The 22547-nt window shown below is 50.1% G+C and overlaps 2 protein-coding genes across 5 annotated transcripts in view; both read right to left on the bottom strand.

Annotated features, from left to right (window-relative positions):
• Rph3al (rabphilin 3A like (without C2 domains)) overlaps nucleotides 1-22547 on the bottom strand; it is a 143357-nt gene that overhangs the window by 75239 nt on the left and 45571 nt on the right. For all 4 annotated transcript variants that reach the window (XM_041664388.1, XM_041664387.1, XM_041664386.1 and 1 more), the window contains exons 2-4: nucleotides 6633-6742; nucleotides 4658-4801; nucleotides 2213-2342 (exon numbers count right to left, since the gene is read on the bottom strand). In XM_041664388.1, coding sequence (XP_041520322.1) covers nucleotides 2213-2342; nucleotides 4658-4801; nucleotides 6633-6709 — 351 coding nt within the window. In that variant the 5' untranslated portion in view covers nucleotides 6710-6742. The remainder of the gene's footprint in view (nucleotides 1-2212; nucleotides 2343-4657; nucleotides 4802-6632; nucleotides 6743-22547) is intronic.
• LOC121456316 (60S ribosomal protein L37-like) lies at nucleotides 8322-8654 on the bottom strand. Its single transcript, XM_041664390.1, has one exon. The coding sequence runs from the start codon at nucleotides 8620-8622 to the stop codon at nucleotides 8323-8325; it is 300 nt and encodes a 99-aa protein (XP_041520324.1). The 5' UTR covers nucleotides 8623-8654; the 3' UTR covers nucleotide 8322.

Genomic DNA, 22547 nt, shown 5'->3' with positions numbered 1-22547 from the left:
ACAGTCCGTTGCCTAGGCAATGGCTCTCTGAGGAGCAGCTGGCATTAACTCTTTGATAACTAGGGTAGGGACCGCAGCTTGCTCTGTGGAAGAGGCCAGGTCGTTCCCAGGGAAAGAGATACGGCACTGCCCGTCATGGTCCCTCAAACCTGGACTCTTTAGAGTCGTTGTGAGGTGGAGAGAGAGGAGGAAACCTGCTGCTGGGGCCGCAGAGGCGGGGAGGAGAAGTCACAAAACATCACACACCTGGCCCCAGTCCTGGGAGCAAGGCATTCCCAGGTTTCCAGGCCACCACGTGTGGTCTCCACCACCCTCTGCTGTGCTCGGATGATCAGTCATGCCCATTAGACTAGGATTACCACAGGCAATAGAAAGTGGGGAGGGTCTGTGCCTCCAACCCCAGCTTTCCCACTTAATCACCTGGTATATTAACCTCTTTCACAGTTAGCTTTGGGATGCCACTGAAGATGCCCTTGTCAAGGCTGCAAAAGACTTAGTGTTTCCAGTCCATGTTTCCTGCTCCGGCCTGTCCACCTCTACTGTCTTCTCGGTGTTCACCACCCACCCCACCCCTCGGTTTCTATCCTGTTTGTCCTTCCCAAGACTGATTAATCCCCAAACCATCTTAGTTGACAGCGGCTTGTCATCTTAAGAGAAAAGATTCTTTTTCCTCCATCTTGTTTACTTTAAAAACTCCAAGCTTGGAGCTGGAGAGATGGCTCAGTGGTTAAGAGCACTGTCTGCTCTTCCAGAGGACCCAGGTTCAATTCCCAGCACCCTCATGGCAGTTCTTAACCATCTGTAAGTTCCAGGGGATCCAACACTCTCACACAGGCATAGATGCAGAGAAAACACCAATACGCATAAGATATAAATAAATACAATTAATAATAATAATAAATAACTTCAAGCTCAAAACAATGACCGATGCAAATGGAGCTGCTTGAGGGTGGGGCCAGCAAAACAAGGGGGAAGCCGGAAAAGGTGGGGGGCGGGGGGAGGGGGGATGGAGGGTGTGTGGGGGAGCCAGCAAAACGAGGGGGAAGCCGGAGAAGGTGCGGGGGTGGGGGGGAGGGCCGGGGTGGTGGGGAGGCAACAGCGTCTCTGAGCTGGGGAGGCAGCAAAGGGGAGCCAGGTGCTTATCACTGCACAGCACAGTTACAGATGGAAGAGGAATAATCTAGAAGAGTTTCTGCCAGGGAGAAAAAATAACAGGCCCCAAAGGACAGCAAGTAAAACTGAGATCCGAAATAAATGTGAACATTGGAAGGTACATTATTCTCTGGGAAATAATAAACTAAAGTCAGACTAGTAAAAAGTCTTGGGCTCGGGGACTGGAAAGATGGCTCAGCAGTTAAGAACACTGACTGCTCTTGCACAGGACCTGGGTTCAGTTCCCAGCACCCACATGACAGCTTGCAGCCGTCTGTAACTCCAGTTCCAGGGGACCCGAAACCCATGGCAAAACACTAATGCACATAAAATAAAATTGAAAAAAAAGTCTTGCTCTCATTACGAAGTGATTTAATATGTGGCACAGTTTAATGTAAGAAATGGAGAAAATCTATTTGCTCTTGCGAAGGCCTTTCTCCCTGGCATCAGGAGAACAGCAGCCAGAACAGAAGCACAGGCCTAGTGCTACTAACATTTCCTGACTGTCTATGATAGGTAAGGGTTTTTGTCTTTGTTTTTTGAGACATTGTGCCTAACATTTCCTGGCTGTCTAGACTAGGCAAGGGTTTTTGTTTTTTGAGACAGGGTTTCTCTTTGTAGTCTTGGTTGTTCTGGAACTCCCTCTGTAGATCTGCCTGCCTCTGGCCCCTGAATGTTGGGACTAAAGGCGTGCACACCACAGCAGGACACTAGGTAAGGCTTTATGAGTTTTGCACCTGATGTATCTGATCCTCAGTTCACTGGAGTACATGTGATAATTGCCCCTATTTTCCAGATTGAGAAGACAAGGCATGAGATACCAGACCAATTCTTTGAGGTCTGATGGTTGGAATAGGAGTGGGATTCATACCCAGCTCTCACTCTTCTCAGAGCTATCTCTAGAAGCCAAACCATCCACTCTTCTTGCCAAAAAGCAAACGAAATCACCACATGCAAAAACATACACCTGCACATGTGGGAAACGGGGGACGCAAAGCCACGGGGCGGCAAAGCCAACCTGTGCTGGGGAGCTGATCAGCAAGGCTAGAGTGGGGCTTACCTTCCTGCAGTCTTTGCAGAACACAGAGGCGCTGCCCAGGAAGCCCAAGACCTCCCCGCAGAGCAGACACTGGGAGAGGCCATTGCCCAACACGTTCCGCTGCATCGTCTCCAGCCTCTCCACCAGACGCCTGCAACACAGGGTACAGAGTCAGAGGGAATGTCCTCCCTGTCCCTAACCCGGAGACTACACAGGCACAGCTGCTGCTGGCGTCCAAGCATATGTGCCGTTCCCTCACCCCTTCAAGCCCTGGCTAACTCCCAGTCACTTGTTAACTTGCCATTAACTGAACACCTAGGATGCGCAGGACACTGGGAAAATGGTAGCAAACAGGACAGATAGCGCACACAGCCCCAGCTCTCCTGGAACTTAGATTCGACAAAAGGAGAAATCACGAGCAAGAGAGCAAGCCAAGAGTGAGGGGACAAGAAGACAGAAGAGGGGCCAGAGACCCAGTAAGCAGTAGGTGGAGAGCAGGGAAGGGCACTCTGAAAACACAGAGGCCTGAGAAATGTCCCAGAAGCCAGAGAAGAGCAGGGGCTAAGGCGGATCCCAGAGATTTTCAGGTCACAGGCTGGAGTTTGGTTCCAATCTGAAGCCACTGAAGAGTTTAAAGGGGATTTGACCCAAGTGACATTTTTCTAAGCTCCTGTGGAAATCTGGGATAATGAGGAAGAAGCCAGGAGGAGGAGAACCTCTCTCAGAAGGCTGGCGGCCTGGAGCTTCATCCCAGAGGGCAGTATTGAAGGCCTGGTAGGGGAGGGACTGTTGGCTTTGGGTCAGAGCACCCGGGTGGGTCAGAAGCTACAGCAGCAGAGAAAAACAAAAACAAAACCAAAACAACAAAACTCTTCTTTGAAATTGTCCAATGCTGAGCACCTGGGGCCCAGATGGGCCTGGATGGGTACCCCTTCCACCGAGACCCCCTCTCCTCCCCCACCTCCTGCTATGTAACTACAGCCTCCACGGAACTGTTTGGTTTGCCAGCCACTCTATTTCTGGTACCCAGCGGATGCTCAGTGGAAACTCCTGAATGGATGAAGAGTAGTGTGTGGCCACATCAAACCCTCTGACGGCCACCCCTACCCTAGGAGGAGGAAACTACACTTCCTGCTTCGGAGAAGACTGGAGTCGAGGAAACAGGAAGTGGCTTGCTGAGTCATGAAGCTCCCAAGAAGAAGAGCCTGGGTCCACCTCCAAACCTGCCTGGTAAGGGCCCCCCTCACCACAGGCCTGTACTTTCTTGAGGTGATAGGATGTTGCTAAGGGGGACACAGGATATCTAGCTCATCAGTGCAGCCATTCCCCTCTGCGCCCCACGGTGAGGCCACTACCATTTGCATGCCCCACAGTGACCACCTCTGGTTTCCATATATTGGCATTGTTGTTCATCTGGGGACCTGTAGGGCCTGGGGGAAAACCCAGTTCTAGCCTGGCATGACCCGCTTGCTCTTAGGAACCCTCTTGTCAATCCATGTCATGTATCCAAGCTTCACATAGAGGACACACTTTCTCTACACGACTCGGCATGCAGTATTGCTTCTGGGCCTAATGCCTGCAGCTCAGCCCTTAGGGTGACACCAGACCATGAAAGGGACTTCCTGAGACAATGGCCTGCTGGCTGAGGGCATCTAAAAGTGCTTCCACAACCTGGGGGAGCTGGTAGGAGCCTCCCCTGCTCACTATCCTGGAAATGGGGTGGGGGTCGATCTCCAGCATTTATTGCTAGCTCAGAGCCTGGCAGGACCCTTGGGGAAGCGATCTGCGAGAAGTCAGGTTAGATGAAAAAAAGACCCAGCCGTTCTGACGTAATCCCTATTTGCACTGACACGATAATGGCCTGTCTGTGTGATTGAGGCTCATACAAGAGGCCGCTGGCGCGGCAGTCATCTTTCTAGTGGGACCAGCGCCATCTAAAGCGGCCTTTCTACTGTGTCTGATTTTAAAAAATGATCATGGAACTAATGGGAAAAGATGAACAGAAAAATAACAAGATCAGGACAAACCGAGCTCCTGCCCAAAGCAGCGGAGTGCAATTGCACTTTCCTGAGGTCTTCCAAATCAAACAGCAATAAAAAGGCACACCAAAAGGGTGGATGGCTGAGTCCTGGGTGTTAGCGACCAGGAGAGGAGCTGAGGACATACTGGAGGGCTCCTCCTGCTGGGCCCATGGTAGGGCGAGGCAATGAACAGCCTCCACTTGAGTGCATCCCTTGACTGAGCTGCAGCTGGCAGGGGATACGCAGAGACCAAATCCAAACTGCTCCCTGGGCTCATTCCCACAGCCCTGGGGGTCCTGGATCAGTATAATACCCAGTTCCCAGCTGTCTACATTCCAGGGGGCCGGATGAGAAGCTGACTGTGGCTGACTGGTACCCCGCAGACGCCCTGCAGCCTCCCTGCTCAATGCCCTGGCTTTCTTGCTGGAGCTGCTGACTGGCTCACCCGATCCTCTGCTGCTCCAGGATGTCCAGCCGCTCTGCTCTCTGAATAACCTGCAGGATGACCTCCAGCTCCGCGGGGCTCAGACACTGGCTCCTCCTTTGCTTCTCCGTCTGGTAGGTGTGTACAGACCAGCCTGTCTGCAGCCTTAGGAGGAAAAGTGAGGCTGGAGACGAGGCTGCCCACTGCGGCAGGACCCCGGGGTGCCCACAAAGCCCCCATGAGAATGGTGGAGACACAGCCTGGGCACTGTGGTTCGGAGTCCATAATGAGAATTCCTGTAAAGTGTGGATTTGTGCCCATCGCCGGTGTCAGCATTGTTAGGAGGCAAGGTGGGACCCACCATTTCCCAGTCTTGTAGGGGGGTCTTGGAGGGTCAGGCCATATCCTGTCTGGTAACAGCCACTTCTTCGCCTTTTTCACTGTGTACCCCCACACTCTGCACTCAAACCACACCTGCCTTCTGTCAGCCTCTCTGTATGCCGTGGTTCTTCCACCTCAGGGCCTTTGCGTATGTTATTTCCTAGGCCTGGAACGTTCCCTGTTTCCTCACAACATTTACTTCTCTCACAACAGAAGCATCACACTCAAAGGGAAGTCTCTCTTGGTCTTGCACCCAGTTAGTATCCTGCCCCTAGCCCACTGTCAATCATTGCAATCTTTTGAACTGCACATCCCTAGGTAACCACAGCAAGCTTCACCCCTCCCCATCTCTGCTCTATTTCAAAGGGCCAAATGAGTTCAGGGATGTTCAGGGACTCCTGGGTGCCTGGTAGGAAGAGCGTGAGTTGGAAAACTCTTCAGATTTCCTGAGGGGTTCCCTGGACTCGACTCCCAGCTCTGCAGTGGGGTGTCGTTACAGCTGTCCCTTAGACACACACCCAGGAGGAGACCCTCACACTGGCTTTTCTGAAAGGCTATGGCGGCTCTCAGCAGCTGCTGAGCAAGAGTTGAAGTTGGAAATGAAGGGGACACTGGAGGGTCAAGGGACAGCTGGGCCCTGCCAGGGAGGACACGGCAACAGCCTGGCATCAGAGATTAGGTAGAGGGACCATGCGCATCCCTTGTCACTCTCCCTGTGTGGGGGGTGCTGAGGCACCCAGAGGAGAGGAACAAGTCAGCTGCGAAGCAAGGATGCTCACATGTAACACGTGACACCACTCTTCCTGAGCGGCTCAGATTAGCTTCGTCTGCCTTTGATGTCTCAGCCCTGTCCCCCGCAGGCTCATACTGTCTAATTGCAAATTTCTTAAACTTGGTCCCAGTTGGGAGATGCTGGCTCCTGGTACGGCACAGCCTAACAGCTGCAGGGTGCTCCTTGCCTATCAGAGCCAGGGACAGCACCCACCAGAGAGCTGAAAGAGACTGGGAGGCAAGAGGACATCTGGAAGGCTCAGTGACAGGTGCACAGTGTGTGTGGGGTGTGGTGGGAAGCAGACCTAACTGGAACTGAATGGTCACTAGGCTGAGGATTAACAGGAAAGTCAAGACACCCCCCAACCCCAAAGGGAACAAGGGAACCACAGAGGGACAGAAAGCCTGCTAAGGGTAAGGAGTGATGCTGTGGACTAGCTATGGTCTCTGCCAAAGAGATCCATTCATCCAGGGAACAAGCCTGTGATCCGTGTTGTCCCACTATGACATCAGGGACAGGAGCAGAGCCAATGGGGGAGGCCTTGTTCCCTGTGGGTTGCTGTGTTATAGCACAGGTTTGGGATCAGCTAACTCAGATGTGGGTCCCAACCCAGCCGCTCATCAGTGACATGGGCAAGACGTTCAGGCCTCACTTCCCTTTCCTGAGAAATAGGGACAAGTCAGTTCTCCACCGTGGGTAATAAATGAGCGTGGGCCACGAGTGGTGTGCACGTACCCGCCGTCTCTCTCCAAACGTCCTTCTGGGAAGAGACCTTGCAAAGGCCTGGGAGGATGGCAGCAGGTGGAGAAGGAAGGGCCACCCTGCACGCCACAAACTACTTACTTGGCTCGCAGAGCAAGCTGCCGATCGTTGGGGCAAACCCATTGGTCATTTCCACTGCTGAAGATGGTGTCAGCCATGGCAGGGAGCACAGCCTGAGGCGGGAGTTACATCTGAGACAAGGAGGACAGGAAAGAGCACGTCAGAGGCCGGAAGCTGATGGCAGGCGGGGTCCCCCTGACCACTGTACTCCCTCCTCCAGCAAGGGCCTTCGGCAAAGCTCCTGGACTAGGTGGCCAGGTACATCACGTGACAAAGAGCCCAGAGCAGAAGGGACATCAGAGGGCAAGAATCAGAAAGACAACAACGAGAAGGTACGCACTCAGCAACTTTTTGTATTTTTTTTTAAAACCATCTTTTCTCATTTTACATACCAATCCCAGTTTCCTCTCCCTTCCCTCTTCTGCTCCCCCCACCTTCTACCCACCCCACCCTGCATCCACTTCTCAGAGAAGGTAAGATTTCCCATGTGGAGTCAACAGTCTGGCATGTCACTTTAAGGCAGGACCAAGGCCCTCTCCCCTTATATCTTATATATCTATTCCTCCAAAGAGAATGGGCTCCAAAAAGTCAGTTCAAACTGTAAGGATTAATCCTGGTCCCACTGCCAGTAGCCCTATAGACTGCCCAAGGCACACAACTGTCACCCACATTCCAAGGGCCTAGTTTGGGTCTCTGCAAGCTCCCAGTCGGTCAGTCTGGAGTCAGTGAGCTCCCACTAGCTCAGGATAGCTGTTTCTATGGGTATCCCCATCATGGTCTTGACCCCTTTGCTCATATTATCGCTCCTCCCTCTCTTCAAACTGGACTCTGGGAGCTGGCTGTGGATCTCTGCCTCTGCTTCCATCAGTTGCTGGATATTAGATGTAAAGCAAAAGATAACCAGCATATAGTCCAAAATCCCCAGAAAATCTAGGTAATAAGGAGAACCCTAAGAGAGATATACATGGATTCCCCTAGGAAGGGGAAATAGACAAGAACTCCTGAGAAAATTGGGAGCATGGAGTGGGGAGAAGCAAGGGTGGAAGGGGAGAGGGAGAGGAGAAGGGAAGTGGGGAGGAGAACATGAGGGAACATATTGGCTGAGATGGGGGAAGGCAGAGAGGGACAGCAAGGAAAGAGATACCTTGATTGAGGGAACCATTGTAGGACTCACGAGAAACCTAGCATTAGGGAAATTCCCAGGAATCCACAGGATGACCCCAGCAAAGACCCTAAGCAATAGTGGAGAGGGTACCTGAACTGGCCTTGCCCTGCAGCCAGATTGATGACTATCTTAATTGTCATCTCAGCAACTTTCGTTGTAGCCCGCGGGGCATCCAACCCCTGCCTTTCTCACACAGTGCACCCCCAAGGGCCAGCCCATGAGGAGACAGCAAGACACCAAGGCAAACCCATGATTCTCCGCCTTCCCCCGTGGGATTGGAAAGGCAGCTCACAGTGCTATGCTCTGCTCCCCAAAAAGTCCCCACCAAAGCCACAGTGTTCTTCTGAGGCCAAGGCCTAAGGAGGCGCCAGCACCTCCACTAGGCACAGTTTTAAAAGTCATTGTCCACAGGGCTATCCTTGAAAATTCTGCAGGGAAGGGACCCTTTAGCCGGCTTTCTGTGCGTTACTGAACAGAGGACTGGTTTTTGTTTTTTTTGTTTTTTTTTGGAAACCAGAACATTTATTTTATGACAGATTGAAATCCTTAAGATGAACTGGATGCTGCAACAGCTGCCCTCTTAGGTTTAGGGGTTGTCCCTTCACGGAATCCATGCCTGAATCTTAATCTTCGGTAGACAATTTTTAGATGCCTCATCCGCCCAGTCCCGGTAGTGTTTCGTCTCTTAGCCTTGGCACTCCAGTTATACTTTCTCTTGCGCTTGGCAGGGTAGCCGCATTTGCCACAGGTAGACTTCTGAAGGTGGTAGGCCTTAGAGCCACAGCGGCGGCACAACGTGTGCGTCTTGTTGCGACGCTTTCCGAAGGATGACGTTCCTTTCGTCATCTCGCTTCTGCCGCCGAGGCCAAAGAGACCGGAAGAGAAAGCACTCCCGCTACTTCCTCCAGAGGACTGTTTATTACGAAGATGTTGTCTGTGCCTTCTAAAGGGAGCGAGTGTGCGTGTGCACTTTTGTGTGTGCGCACACGCTGGGGAGGAAAAGAGATGAACTTGGGTCAGTGTTCACAAGGATGAGCTTTAAGTGAATCTAGTCCAGTGCACTGCAAATTCAGAATCCATTTATATTCTATAAAAATTATTAAGGGGGAAAGCTGAAGAAATGGTTCAGTAGTTAAGAGGACTGGCTGCTCTTCCAGAGGACCCAAGTTCAATTCCCAGCACTAACAGGGCAGTCGACAAGTCCACTCTCAGGGAGTCTGGTGCCCTCTTCTGGCTGCCATAGGCACTGCATGCATGTAGTACATGTATGCATGAGAATAATTTTTTAAAGCATAGATATTGGAGGGGGGGGCGGTGCTGTCATCAAGGCTTCGCTCTGCTCTCCAAGCTTTCCAATTGCCTTTGGGGTGGTTTCTTCTCCTGAGAAGGAGACACTACTGCATCACACTACAGGAGCTTTGTCTGGAAACAACGCATGGATATTAACTCAGAATAAAATTTCGCACTTACTGAATTCCTCCTGCCCTGAGATAAAAGTTGTATGGATGCTACAATTCTATCTTTATTGGTCAAAACCACACTGACACATATGTGAACATACAATGGGCTTGGCAGGAGAGTGACTGCTACGAGTTCCTCATCCCTATCAATACAATTTCCCTACATTATAGCAATGTGTTAAAAATAAATGTTTACAGAGAGCTCTCAACAGAAAAATCTCAGTGGCTGAAAGACACTTCAGGAAATGCTCAACATCCTCAGCCATCAGAGAAATGCAAATCAAAACAACTCTGAGATTCCATCTTACACCTGTCAGAATGGCCAAGATAAAAAACACTGATGACAGCTTATGCTGGAGAGGTTGTGGGGTAAGGGGAACACTCCTGCATTGCTGATGGGAGTGCAAACTTGTACAGCTGCTTTGGAAATCAGTATGTCAATTTCTCAGAAAATTAGGAAACAATCTACCTCAAGATCCAGCAATACCACTTTTGGGTATATACCCAAAGGATGTTCAATCTTTCCACAAGGACATATGCTCAACTATGTTCATAGCAGCATTACTCGTAATATCCAGAACCTGGAAATAACCTAGATGCCTCTCAAATGAAGAATGGATAAAGAAAATGTGGTACATTTATACAATGAAGTACTATTCAGCGGTAAAAAAAAAATAATGACATCTTGAAATTTGCAGGCAAATGAATGGATCTAGAAGAAAACATATTGAATGAGGTAACCCAGACCCAGAAAGACAAATGTAGTATGTTCGTAAGAAATTATTAGACATAAAGCAAAGAAAAACAAGCCTACAGTCCACAACCCCAGAGAACCTAGACAACAAAGATGACCTTAAGAGACACACATGGATCTAAATAAGAAGGGTAAAAAGACAAGATCTCCTGAGTAAATTGGGAGTGTGGGGGTCCCAGAAAAGGGTAGAAGACGACAGGGGAGGAAGGGAGGGAAGAGGAGAAAAATGTATAGCACAATAAAAACAGTAAATAAAGAAATGTATGTTTACGTGCTACCAATAAAGTTGTGTAATTGAATTAAGTAGAGGGGAAAAAACAGCAAGGTTGGAAATTTGTTTGCTATTTCCTCAATATGTTAACCACAGACTTGCCACATGACCCAACAACTCAGCTGTCCTAGATGTCAACTACAATGGACTGAGAACATATGTCCTTACAAACACATGTGTACAAACGTTCTTAGTCACGTTATTCCTGACAGCCCCTACAGCAGGAGCAGCTAAAACATCCACCAGCTAATAAAGGTATAACGTGTGCCCTGTCCATACATCAGAATGTTAGTTTGCTATGAAAGAGTTCTCCACCTGCTCTAACATGGTTGAACCCTGAAAACGCGAAGCTAAGTGGAAAAGGCAGGCTTGTACAAGAGATCACATACTGAATGAGGCTGGTTATGGACGTGTCTGGAACGGGCAAATTTACAGGTAGATAGGAGATTAGCGGTCATTAGTTGGCACAGGAGGACAGTGACAGCTAACGACTTTAGGGTTTCTTTGTGGGCTGATGAAATATTCTGGCATTAGACAGGGTGATAATTCCAATAGGAGGAGTCCAACTCAATAGATATCACAAAGCAATCTCTGGGGGCTAGTGAGACGGTTCAGGAGGTAAAGAGCTCTCTGCACGAGCCTGACTGATGACCCAAGTTCAAATCCCCAGGACCCACATCTGGTGGATGACGAGAACCAACTCCAGAGAGTTGTGCCGTGGTACACATCATCTTACACACATGATGAAAAATAAATGTAAACTTTTGAATATTCCAAAATATGAGTTACATCTATTGATATTTTACTGAGAAATCTAAAAACTCCAATTAAAGAGATTGCTTTTATATTTTTACAGTTCACTTTGCTTTGGGGTTTAAAGACAGCTGGGCATTCTTGTTGGCCTTTTCTTTCAACCTTTGAGCTGTTGTTCCGGTGAAGCACGTGGAAGACACCCAGGCTCTCGCGGCTGTGGAGGATGGCTGGAAGGCGGAGGAGTAGTCTAATAGCTTTCCCAGATAATGGTGTGTGCTTTTCCGCACTGAAACTCAACAGATGGCACTCGCTTAAAAACTAGTTCCAGCCCAGCTTCTGAAGCCACATCTGAGTACTTCCTGTTTCTCAGTGTTTGCGGAAGAGGCCAAAGGTCACATGGTGAGGAGAAATAGTTTTGGTCTTAGGGGTCTCTGAAAAGTGTTGGGGACCCTCAGGGATCCCTGAACCATGCTTAGAGAATTGCTCTTCCAGGCCAACGTAGCCCATGTCCATGATGACCACCAGGGGGCAGTGTGTGGGCTGGAGCTACCTGGCGGTCATGCACTGTCACCCCACGGGTCTATGCACCTGAGCTTCAGGTGGACTTGACATCCGACCTTGATCCACATTTCATGTAAGATCCCCATTCAGCCAGGCATATGGGCTCCATGGGCAAGCCAGGCACCTCTGGACCTTCTCCCAAATGGAGCTAATATAGTCTAGAAAAACAGGGAGGCGCAAAAAAGACTAGTTCAAGGATGGAGAGCCGGCTCATCGCATAAAGGTGACCCCAGGCCCCGCGTGGTGGTAGGAGAGAACTAGCTCCCTCAGGCTGTCCTCTGACCTCCACAGGCGTACTGTAGCATGTGCTGTTCCTCCAAATAAATACAATGCAATAGGATTGCCATGCCCATTAGAAAACTTAAACCTGTCTGTGCCCCATTCCTAGCCCCTAGTGCACTGTGGGGTTGTTATTTTTGTTTCGGTTTCTGTTAAGCTTGTGAACGGCGTGGTCACACTGCTACAGAAGTGTGAAATGCGGTACACTCTGCTCAAAGTAAATATTTAGAACACGTGACTCATATGTTCTTTTTTCCCCTTCTAACAATCTGCAAGTGTCAAGACATGGAAGGGTAATTAATGATCCAGGTAGACAGGTTCTACACAGGCTGCCCAGCTCTGCCCCTAACCTGCAGGGGGCGCTATGCCCAGACCGGTGTCCAGGACAGCAACCCCGAGTCTGACAGCCCAGTTCTTCTGTGACTGGACACAGCAGGGAGGTGCCCCCCTGTGCTCTGCTGGCCACTGTACAGAGGCAGAGGCGTAGTCAGGGTGACCCTGGGAGACAGAAGCAAGCCAGGGAACCTTGGGGCTCTGCACTGGGAAGACCTTAACTTTCTGCAGAAGCTTCTAACCTGAAGCCCGTGACAGGATGAGCAGGGAGGACAATCAGGGAAACCGGAGAAGGACCTGGTATTGACATCCTTACTTCTGTGATGGCAGAGAACGTAAGAGAGCTCCTCAGAGCTTCAAGTCAACCCCTAAAACATCTCTAGGGAATGAACGCACTGCCTTTAGGTCACACCCCAGGGCCACAGCTTTAGGGACCACAAGCCAGGGAACCCTTAGACTGCCACACAGCTGTCCGCTGACCCGCTACAAATCTATGTAGTTTGTGGAGCCCATGGGCCATTCTGTTCTGCCCTTCCTAACCTAATCAGTATTCTTTCCTGTTAGATCAGAAGAGAGGGTAGAGAGGCCATGAAAGGACCACGCGGTTACCTGTGGAGGGCACTGTTCCCCACCTCCTGTCACTTCCCATCTAAGCACAGAGGGCGGCCTTTATGGCAGTGAGGAAATTGGAAAAAAGGTCCACAGAAGCAAATAGAAGCAAAAGCAAACAAAAAATGGTGCTCATGCAAATTTCCTAAAGGTGCAGGACAAGTCAGTGGTCCTCCCGGGGGCTGTCTGCTGATGGTACTCGAGGGATGGATGGCCTGTAGGCTGCCCTGAGTCTCACAGTGGGTGTATGACACGGTTACTGGCGGGTCCAGGGACGGAGGACCCTAGATGGAACCCCTGAGCCAGCCCAGTCCACAGGAGAGAGAGACGCGAGTCACTGTAAGACAGACAGACCTACACTCCTGCACCAGCCAGTCCACAGGATAGAGAGACAGGAGCCACTGTAAGACAGACAGAACTACAGTCTATGTGGAGGTCAGGAGAGATGGAGCGACGTTACTTCCCGAGCAAGGGGTCACGGCACCAGCTGGGCAGGGACGCTTGGATGGTAAGTCCATAGTGCGCATACTCAGAGGTGGTTCAGAAGGAAGGTCAGAGACAAGAACACAGGGGCCGCTGTCCCTACCCTAGGCTGCGGCTAGCACCTCCGCAAGCACAGCTGTCCGTCCTTCACACAGAGCGGCCTCGGGACAGATGGGGGACAGGAAGTGCAACTCGAGGAGGTCCATTTTAGGAACCTGCTGCAGAGCCAGCTCGGGTGTGCCAAACCTCTTCGGGCTGAGCTAGCTGCCAGCCCCCTGACTTGGCAGTTGAGCCTCACCATGCCCCCATCCCCCCGCTACCTAAGCACTTCTCTGCTGAACTGTATTACACACCACCCGACGCGTCTGCCCTGCTCCTCACTGAGGGCCTCAGGGAGGGTTACAGTCCACACCTCCTTAAGAGTTCAAGGCCAGCCTGGGATAGTTAGAAAGATCTTGTCTCAAAAAAACAACAACAAAACCAAACCAAACTAAAGGCTAGTAGTGTATATTTCAGTGGTAGTGAACCTGCCTAGTGTACACACTCAAAGCCCCTCCACACACACACACACATATGCGTGCGCGCGCGCACGCGCACACACATGGAATTGGGGCCTCCCAGCTTCCAACAGCACTGTGTGTGTTAAATGTGTGCCCTGCCTATTTATTGATAACTTATGAGGGAACAAAACAAGGGTTCACAAAAGAGGAGGAAGCAGGAGGGTGACGCTGCCTGCCTATCCAGGAAGAAGGGTAGAACTAGCCTGGACAGAAAGAAAGATGGCTGTGTGGGGCTCTGGTCTCTTCCTCTATTAATCACACAGAGAGAGTGTGCGTGCACAGGTTCTCTAAGGTCGTCTTAGCAGTGACAGGCAAGGCCGTAGAGGTAAGTGTGTAAGGGTGGAAGTGTGTAACATGTAGGATGGCTGTGCACATCCAAGGACTCAAGTCAAGACTGCCGCTGGGGGAGGGAGTTCAACCCTGGAGACTGGCTCAGGGGTCCTTGCCTGGCCACAATGACATCTCTATCCTCTGTCCCCCTCCACTGTGGCTCCTGGGGCCCTGTGTCCTCTCCTCTCTATCCCTTGTTGCCCAGCACAGGGTCTGCTGCAGCAACTACCTGCTAAGCTGAGCTATACTTCATGGAGAGACGGCTCTTCCCAAATAAGAGACACTGAGTCAAAAACCCAGATGTGCAAAAAGCCGACAGGACAGGTTCTAGCCAGGCTCTGCAGCTGGTTGGTTCATAGGCAGTTTATTTCTCAAGATTCCTCGTGGGTTGGCTGCCACGTGGCAGTGGGTGGCTCTGACAGCTCAGCTGATTTCCCTGGGGGGGGGGGGTGCTGAGGCACCCACGGGTCCTTTGCAGGGAGGCAGCTGCCTCCTTGCGTCTCTCATCCTATGCTGGGTGAGACAAGCTGAGCAGAAACTGCATTCAGTAGACATTCTCAGAGGCCCTTCAGGGAGGCTACAGTGTGCTGAGGGGCAGGCAGGGACAGGACTGGCTTATGCCAACTCCTTGAGAAAATTCCTAGGGGACAGAAGGTTCATAAGCCCCCGCCAACTCTCTGAGCAAGATCTGTAAAAAACAAACACTGTTGTCAAGAGATCAGGATCTCTCCAAATTCAAAAGCTGGTCATCCGGGGGGTCCACTGCCCACATCCCCAGGGACTTGTCCCATTGAGAACGTCATGCCCTGGCCTCCAAGGGCTGTTGTGTGATAAAGAGAAAGCAAGAGCCACAGAGTTGTTTTTAGTGGGAAAAGGTGTTTGCTTTCAAACCTGACAACCTGTTTGATACCTAGGAGCCAGAGGATGGAGAGAACCACCTCCTGCAAGTTGTCCTCCGACATGCTCCCTCGCCTCAATACCCTGAAGAAAAAGCACCACACCCTCCCTCCTCCCCCATGACAATGCTCGGCATCTTAACAGAGTAAGGGCCTTATGAGGTGTCTGAGGGTGTTATACACAGATTTTAAGTAAAACTGGGTTCTTATTGCCTACCTTGTTTATTCAGGTTACCACTATATGCTGTGCTTTCCAAAGTTCCTTAACATTATAACTATGACAACTGAGTATTCTAGACATGCTCCATCATTCGGGACACACTGGTGACTTCCGAGTTTTCTCTGTATACTCAACACAAAAGTGGGTGTCTGGAGAGATCCATCCCAGTGGATCTCTGATGAGTTCCTCTGATGAGTTCCATCAGCCATCTCTGATGAGTTCCTCAGGATAAATTCTCAAAAGAGATGTGGAATGGGCATTTTTTGGGAAACACATTTTGAGTCAGCTTAGCTACAGCAGAGTTCACAGCCACTCAAGGCTGTGAACTGTGGGCCTCTTGCCTGCTCTCTCAGAAGTGTGTCTAGAATTGTCCATCAGGAGACATTTGTTGGAAGCAGCAGGGTCCCGTCAGCCTAATGTCAACGTTGTGTTTTCTGAAGGGCCTACCTATAGATCTTCAATTAGTGGGTTCAAGAGTAAATGACTCCCACAAAGTCCCCTCTTTGCAAATCTTTGCATCTACTTAAAACAAAAGCCTTCTGGCTCCTTATCTCGGAGTTGGTAGGATCGGTGCTGTTTCAGCATCTTGGTCGATGGGCCTAGGCAGGTACTGCACCAGCTGGCCAGTAGGATGTTCTATAAAAGGAGTAAGGGCTAGGGGTGTGGCTCAATGGTAAAGTGATTGAATACGGCCCTGGTTTCACCCCCAGTACCATAAAAACAAGTAGGCAAACCAAGAGGATTTATGCAAAAGGGAGAAGAGGTTGCCCCCTTCTACAAAGTCCTTCCCACCGTGGGCCCCAGCCAGTGCAGGCTGTGCCTCCTCATGGCCACTTAAAGAGTCACATGGCACTTAGATAAAACACAAGGCCCAGCGTGGGTGGCAGAACCACCAGGCAGAAAGGTTCAGGAAGGTTGAAAACGGTTGTGTTGAACCGCAGAGTCTAGGATGGTTGTTTTGCACATTGATGTAGCAACACATAACACATACTAATAGTATTTAGCAAATAAAACCTTTGGACTTGACCTGAACTGCCAATCAAACCCCTTACCAGCTCAGGTTTGATTTTCCACTTGTGGAAAAATCGAAAGTCTAGGTGGAGGAAGTAAATGCGAGATAAAGGTCACATGACAAACGACAAGCCCCAAGAAGCAGGGGTAGGAGGTGGTTTTGGTTTTGGGTGGTTTTGGGTGAGACTGGGAAAGAGGCCTCATTCTGAGTGCAGAATCTGAGCCAGCACGCAGAGGGCTTCCCCATCCAGCCCCCATAGAAGAATACTGTGATCCATTAGTCATGTCTGTCCTGGTGGGGGAGGGGGAGTGGGGGCACGCTTGCTATTGTCAAGTCTGTCACCCTCAAGATAGGCAGCTGTGCATAGGCTGAGGGTGAGAGAGGACATGGGGTCAGGGGACCCCTCAGGGAGGGAGGAAAAGCTGGGACAAAGAAAAGAATACTTGTGCCTATACTAGTGCTTGCTGAGGCCTGGGGCACTGCGGGAAAGCCCTTGACTCTACACCCAGGCATTAATATCCAGGAGTCCTTAGCAATGGGCCCTGACATCTGCTCTGTTACTATGATACAAGAAACAGGATGATAGCTACCAAATGAGGGGAGCCCAAACATTAACATCCCTACCTGTCAGGCTGCGCTGGGAGGAAGGAAGACTCAGACAGGAGGCTTGGAGGCCTCTAAGACCAGCCCTGAACCCAGGAGCAGGCTCACTCATCTTGGAATGACCTGAGGATTCAAGACGAGAAAAGAGCCCCTGGAAGCCTGCGTAACTTTTCCCTGTCATCACCTTCCTGCCAGATCTGCCAGCTTGGGGAAACTCCCCTCTTCCTCCTAGGCTCCAGGTGCTGCCCCTTCTCTTGCCAACACTCTAGCAATGCTTTCCTAACCAGACTTTGGCTCACACCCAAACCCTTCCCGTGGAACCAGAGAGCTCTTCCTTAGTAGCATAAGTCAGAGTGTGCTCAAAAAACGCCACACTACCACACTACCACGGGGGGGGGGACCCCACACTGTGCTCAAGAGAGTCCATGAATACACCTGGAGTTTTATCTATTACCACATTCCTTTAAAAGACCAGATTTTGGGCACTAGAATTCAGACACACCCCAGGTGCTCGGCCCTGTCTCCCACATCCTTTCACCTAGGACATTTTCTGTTGTTTGGACACTAAGATCTCACTGTGTAATTCTGGCTGTCCTGGAACTCACTCTGTAGACCAGGCTGGCTTCAAACTCAAAGATCCACCTGCCTCTGCCTCCCAAGTGCTGGGATCAAGGGCACGTGCCACCACAAGCTGACGTGTGAGCACATGTGTGTGTGCATATGTACGCAAGCACACGCATGCACATCCTCTGTTGTTCCTCTGCCTTATTCAGTAGGCCGACCTCTCAAGCCCAGAGCTCACGGAATATGCCTGGCCTCCCTAGTCAACTTACTCTGGGGCTCACCATCTCCATTAACTCAGCCTGTGATTCTCCTTCCAAGGCCAGAATAATGGGGGGGGGGGGCCAGGCTCATTTAGTGTTTATATGGGTCTTGGGGATCTGGATTCAAGTCCACATCCTTATGCAGCAAGGGTTTAGCCATTGAGCCATCTCCTCAGGCCCATGTTTAAAAAATTTTAAAGTTATTATTCTCTCTCTCTCTCTTTCTCTCTCTCTCTCTCTCTCTCTCTCTCTCTCTCTCTCTCTCTCTCTCTTTGTGTATGTTGTGTGTGTTTAATTAGGCTTTACCCACTGACCCATCTCACCACCCTTTACCTGGGACACTTTCTTCCTGTTGTCTTCCTACAGATAGCCAGCCCCATCTTCTCTGCAGATTCTCCCTAGCCAACATTTGGACTGACCCCACCTTGCTTTCTGTCTCCTCCAGGTTGTCTCTGCTGTCCCTAGGAAGACAACTCTGAAGATGTCCCTCCGTGTCCCTGGACTAGCACAGTACCAGAACATGCTGATATCTGGCACACCCTCAAAGAAGCAACACACCACAGCCCACGAAACAAGGCTGGCTAGCCGCCTCGCCTCCTGGACACCCAGTGTCCCCAGCTATGACTAGACCCAGCTCTGGGTGTCCTGTCTCTGGCCACGTCAAGGTGGTTCACACCAACTAGAAACCCAAAAAGGACCCTGACGCTTGAGGAATGATTAATGATACAACCTGGCAAAGGTCAGTTAATGTCAAAACTGACAGGTGACCCGGAAAAGTCATCACAGCAAGTTAGCTGCAGAAGAGGAACCAAACAGCAGGCAGAGGGATGCGTGATGCAATATGGGACTTGTGTGTTAACATGGCAGGGTGCCATTTGGAATTATTAATGAGCTTTTTTTCAATCAAATGAAGAAAAGTTGGAGTTTATAAAGACATTTGTTATTGCTTTATTTTACCCTTCCCTCAGTCTTATTGTGAGTCACTCTCCCTGTAGCCCAGGTTACAACAAAAGCTGGCCTCAAATTGATGGCAGTCCTCCTTGCTCAGTCTCCCAAGTACTGGGATTACAGGTATGAACTACTACACCTAGCTTTAAAACAATAAAAAGATGTTAATGGGCTGGTAAAATGGCTCAGCAGGAAAAGGTGCTTGCTAAGCCTGAGGACCAGATTTTGATCCCCAACCCTACGTGGAGGAAGAGAAAACTGGTTCCTTCAAGTTACCCTATGAATCCCACATCAACGTTTTCAACTGTCTGCCCCATCACACATACAGTAAAAAGGAGTTGTTTTGTTTTGTTTTTTTGAAAAAAAAATATGGCCAGATGTGATGATACACACATTTAATGCCAGCACCGGGAGGCAGAGGCAGGTAATTTTCATGGATTCATAGACATCCTGGCCTATACAGTGAGTTTCAGGTCAGCCAATGCTTTAAAGATTTCGATGTATTTAAGCACAGATAAGGAAAGAGGAGGAGACAGACACGTAAAGAATGACAGCGGAGCCCTCCTAGACCTGGCACAGGCTTCACAGGAGAGTAGGGAACTGAGTTTTCCGGTCACCTTCAGGGGAAGACTTGAGGCCAGTAAACAGATGAGCGTGCCCTAACTGTCCCGGAGGACCCGAGGACCCTGCTCTGTTTCTTCCAGGCTCATTCCCTGTGCCCCACAGCTATGTAGTGGGGCTCCTACGCCTGTGTCCTGACACATCTATCCCACTTAAGTTACAGAGCAAAGGGTCCATCCATGTCCTCTCACCAAGCAAGACAGAACAGCATGCGGTCCCACCTCACCGTCAACTCAACAGACGCACTGGGGGCCTGGCAGAGGCAGCTCTCCTCCATAATCCCGCAGGCCTCCCTCGTGTACTCACAAGACACCTTAATAGAATGGTGTCTTCTTTTACTTAATCCTTGGATCCTTTACATAGCTGGGATGCCCAGGCCAGTGACCCCCCAAGCCCCTGCCTGCCTCTTTGTCTAACTTGAAACAAATGCTTTTCATCTTCCAGTGTGAAAAGCTTTCACTTGAAATGAGATGCAAAATATCTTCATTCTTCCCCCACCTTTCAAGCCACAAGCTCTGCCCACGCATCCCCAGAGGCTCAGCTTGATCTTGACATTTCGAAAAGGCCTGACACGGGGCAGGTAGGAACACTCGGATTGTGGCAATCACAGGGTAACTAACTATACTCCTTGGGTAAAAATCACCCGTGAAGGCGCAGGAGGGAAGCCGTGCAGGCCAGTGCAGGCCAGCGCAGGCCAGTGCAGTTCATCTCCAGCCCCAACGTAGCACTTGTTCCGGCTGGCACCAGGCCAAGGCGGTGTCCTAGGGGTGCCGCCACGAAGTTGCTAGAGCAAGTCTGAAAGCAGGGAAAGGCAGGGCTGAGTGTCGGCTGCAGCCTCAGGGGCAGGTGTCCCACACTGGTGCCTGCTGGCTCCTCAGCACCCCCAAGCCTGAAGCTGCCACTCTCTGAGTTCTGTCTGCACTGCAAGGGGCTCTTGTCTGTCTGTCTGTCTGCCTTCACTCAGAAGCTGTCCTCCTTCTCTCTCTCCTTCTCCCCGGGCCCCTTCCCTGCTCTCCCTCCCCAGTGCTGAGCAGAGAACACAGTGCTGCCACTGGGCTAATATAACCCAGCCTCAGTTTGACTTTTCCCTTTTCCTTTTGTCCTGGGGACTGAACCCGGGACCCTTTAACTATATTCCATGCCCATGTTTTCTTTGTTTTGTTTTCAAGGCTGGAGCTTGCTATTAGAGAGCTCGGGCTAGCCCAGAACTTACTATATAGCCCAAGCTAGCCTAGAACCTGCATTCCTCCTCCCTCTTCTGCCTGGGTCCTGGGATTGCAAGCATGCCAGACTCAGACAGCATCTCACTCCAGAAGACTCTCAATCTAATCATTACACCTGGAATGACTCCGTTTCCACATTCAAGGGCACTGAGAGGTCGGACATCAATATGTCCTTTTGAGGGACACAGTTCAACCACAACACACTAGGATAATAGCCTCGGTCTTGTCATGGGGGTGGGACATGAGGCACCATGGGTCCATCCGACTATGTGCATGGATGTGTAAGGTGTTTCACAGTGTCCCGTCTGTGGATCTCCTGCAGTACTAAGGACCTAGAAAGGGTTCCAACTTCTGGAACAAAGAAGTCACAGTTGACACACACACACACACACACAAAGAGGATTCCATGCTGGGTGTGGCAGTGTGCATTTGGGAGAAGGAAACAGAGATGACAAGCCAACCTGGCTTCCACAGTAGCACTGTCTCTAAAGAAAAGAGGGCGGGGGGGGGGGGGAGGAAGAGGGGAAAGTGGGGGAAGGGAGGGAGCATGAAACATCCCCTTTTGGTTATTGCATCCCCTGGGGGTTAAAGAAGGAATCTGTGAATTTAAATCAGAAAAAAAAAAGGACTTTTTTTCATTAACCTACAACTGAATGTTGCATTCCCTTTCACTATGAATATAGATGGCATATCACGGTCACGTTGTGGTGTCTTTATCATAAGATCAGATATTTTCCCAACACAGTGTAGAACTGCAGATATCTCAAAATACTCCTCTCTACTTTAAATTACAGCCGTGGGGGTTGGGGAAGGCTGACTCTAAAGTGCCTGCTGGATGAACATGAGGACCTGAATTCTCATCTTCAGCACCCACATAGCAGCAGGTTTTGGATAGCCAGGTGGTGGGCGGAACACACCTTTAATCCTAGCGCTCGGGAGGCAGAGGCAGGTGGATCTCTGTGAGTTTGAGGCCAGTCTGGTCTACAGAGTGAGTTCCAGGAGACAGCCAGGACTGTTATAAGGAGAAATCCTGTCTCGAAAAATAAAACAAACAAAAGATGGCGGTGTGTGTGATGGGGCGGCACTCAAATCTATAGCCGCTGTGCTAGGAGAGCTGGCCAGACAGGCAGAGCCCCAGCGCACACGGGCTAGCCAGCCTATACCTGCCTTAAAAAATAAGACAAAACAAGGAAGACACTGAACAATGAATTCTGAGCTCTGTAGGCATGGACACACATAATATACATGTGCACACACACACACACTACAGCAGTGGTTTAACCCCACTGTAAAGCTGTTTCTCTCGTGAATCAGCAAAACAGCTCATGGATTCACTACAACACGGCTTTCAAACCCACTGCGATCACTGTGAACAAACACAACTATTTTCCCTCAATTATCCTGTCTGTGCACTTAAGCCATTGGTTTAGTCAGGTGCAGTGACACACTCGGGAACCCCAGCAGTCTATAATTTTTCTCATGATAAAAGAAATAAACCTGTTTATACACACACACATACACACACGCACACAGAGCCTACATGATGGGTCAGCAAATTAGGGTACTTGCTGCCAAGCCTGACAGCCTGGGTTCAAACCCTGGGATTCATATGATGCAAGAAGAGGACAGACTTCTAAAAGCTGTCCCTATGCATGTACGTGGCAAGGCTATGCACAGGCTTACACACTGAGTGAATACATGTAATTAAAAAAAAAAAACCCAGTAAACAAAATAAAAACATTAACCAGATTGTCAAAAAGTAGAGTACATACATATGGAAGTGGAAGCAGAATTTGTCTCAACAGTTATAGGAATAACATCACGTTGTCAGGGAAAGCAAGTGTCTGCCCAGAAAATGCTATGTCCTCCAGGGGCTCCAAAACCTGGCTTGAGTCATGCACTGAAGTGTATTGATGCTGTGTGTGTATCTGTCTGTATGTGTCTATGTGTGTCTGTCTGTACATCTGTGTCTATGTGTGTGTCTCTGTATGTCTCAGTGTGTGCATGTCTGTGTGTATGTCTGTGTTTATG

Source organism: Microtus oregoni, unplaced genomic scaffold (assembly GCF_018167655.1).
Source record: "Microtus oregoni isolate MIOR12 unplaced genomic scaffold, Mior012 000015F_ref0000493, whole genome shotgun sequence".
Classification (NCBI taxonomy): domain Eukaryota; kingdom Metazoa; phylum Chordata; class Mammalia; order Rodentia; family Cricetidae; genus Microtus; species Microtus oregoni.
This window is presented reverse-complemented; position numbering and strand designations above follow the sequence as displayed.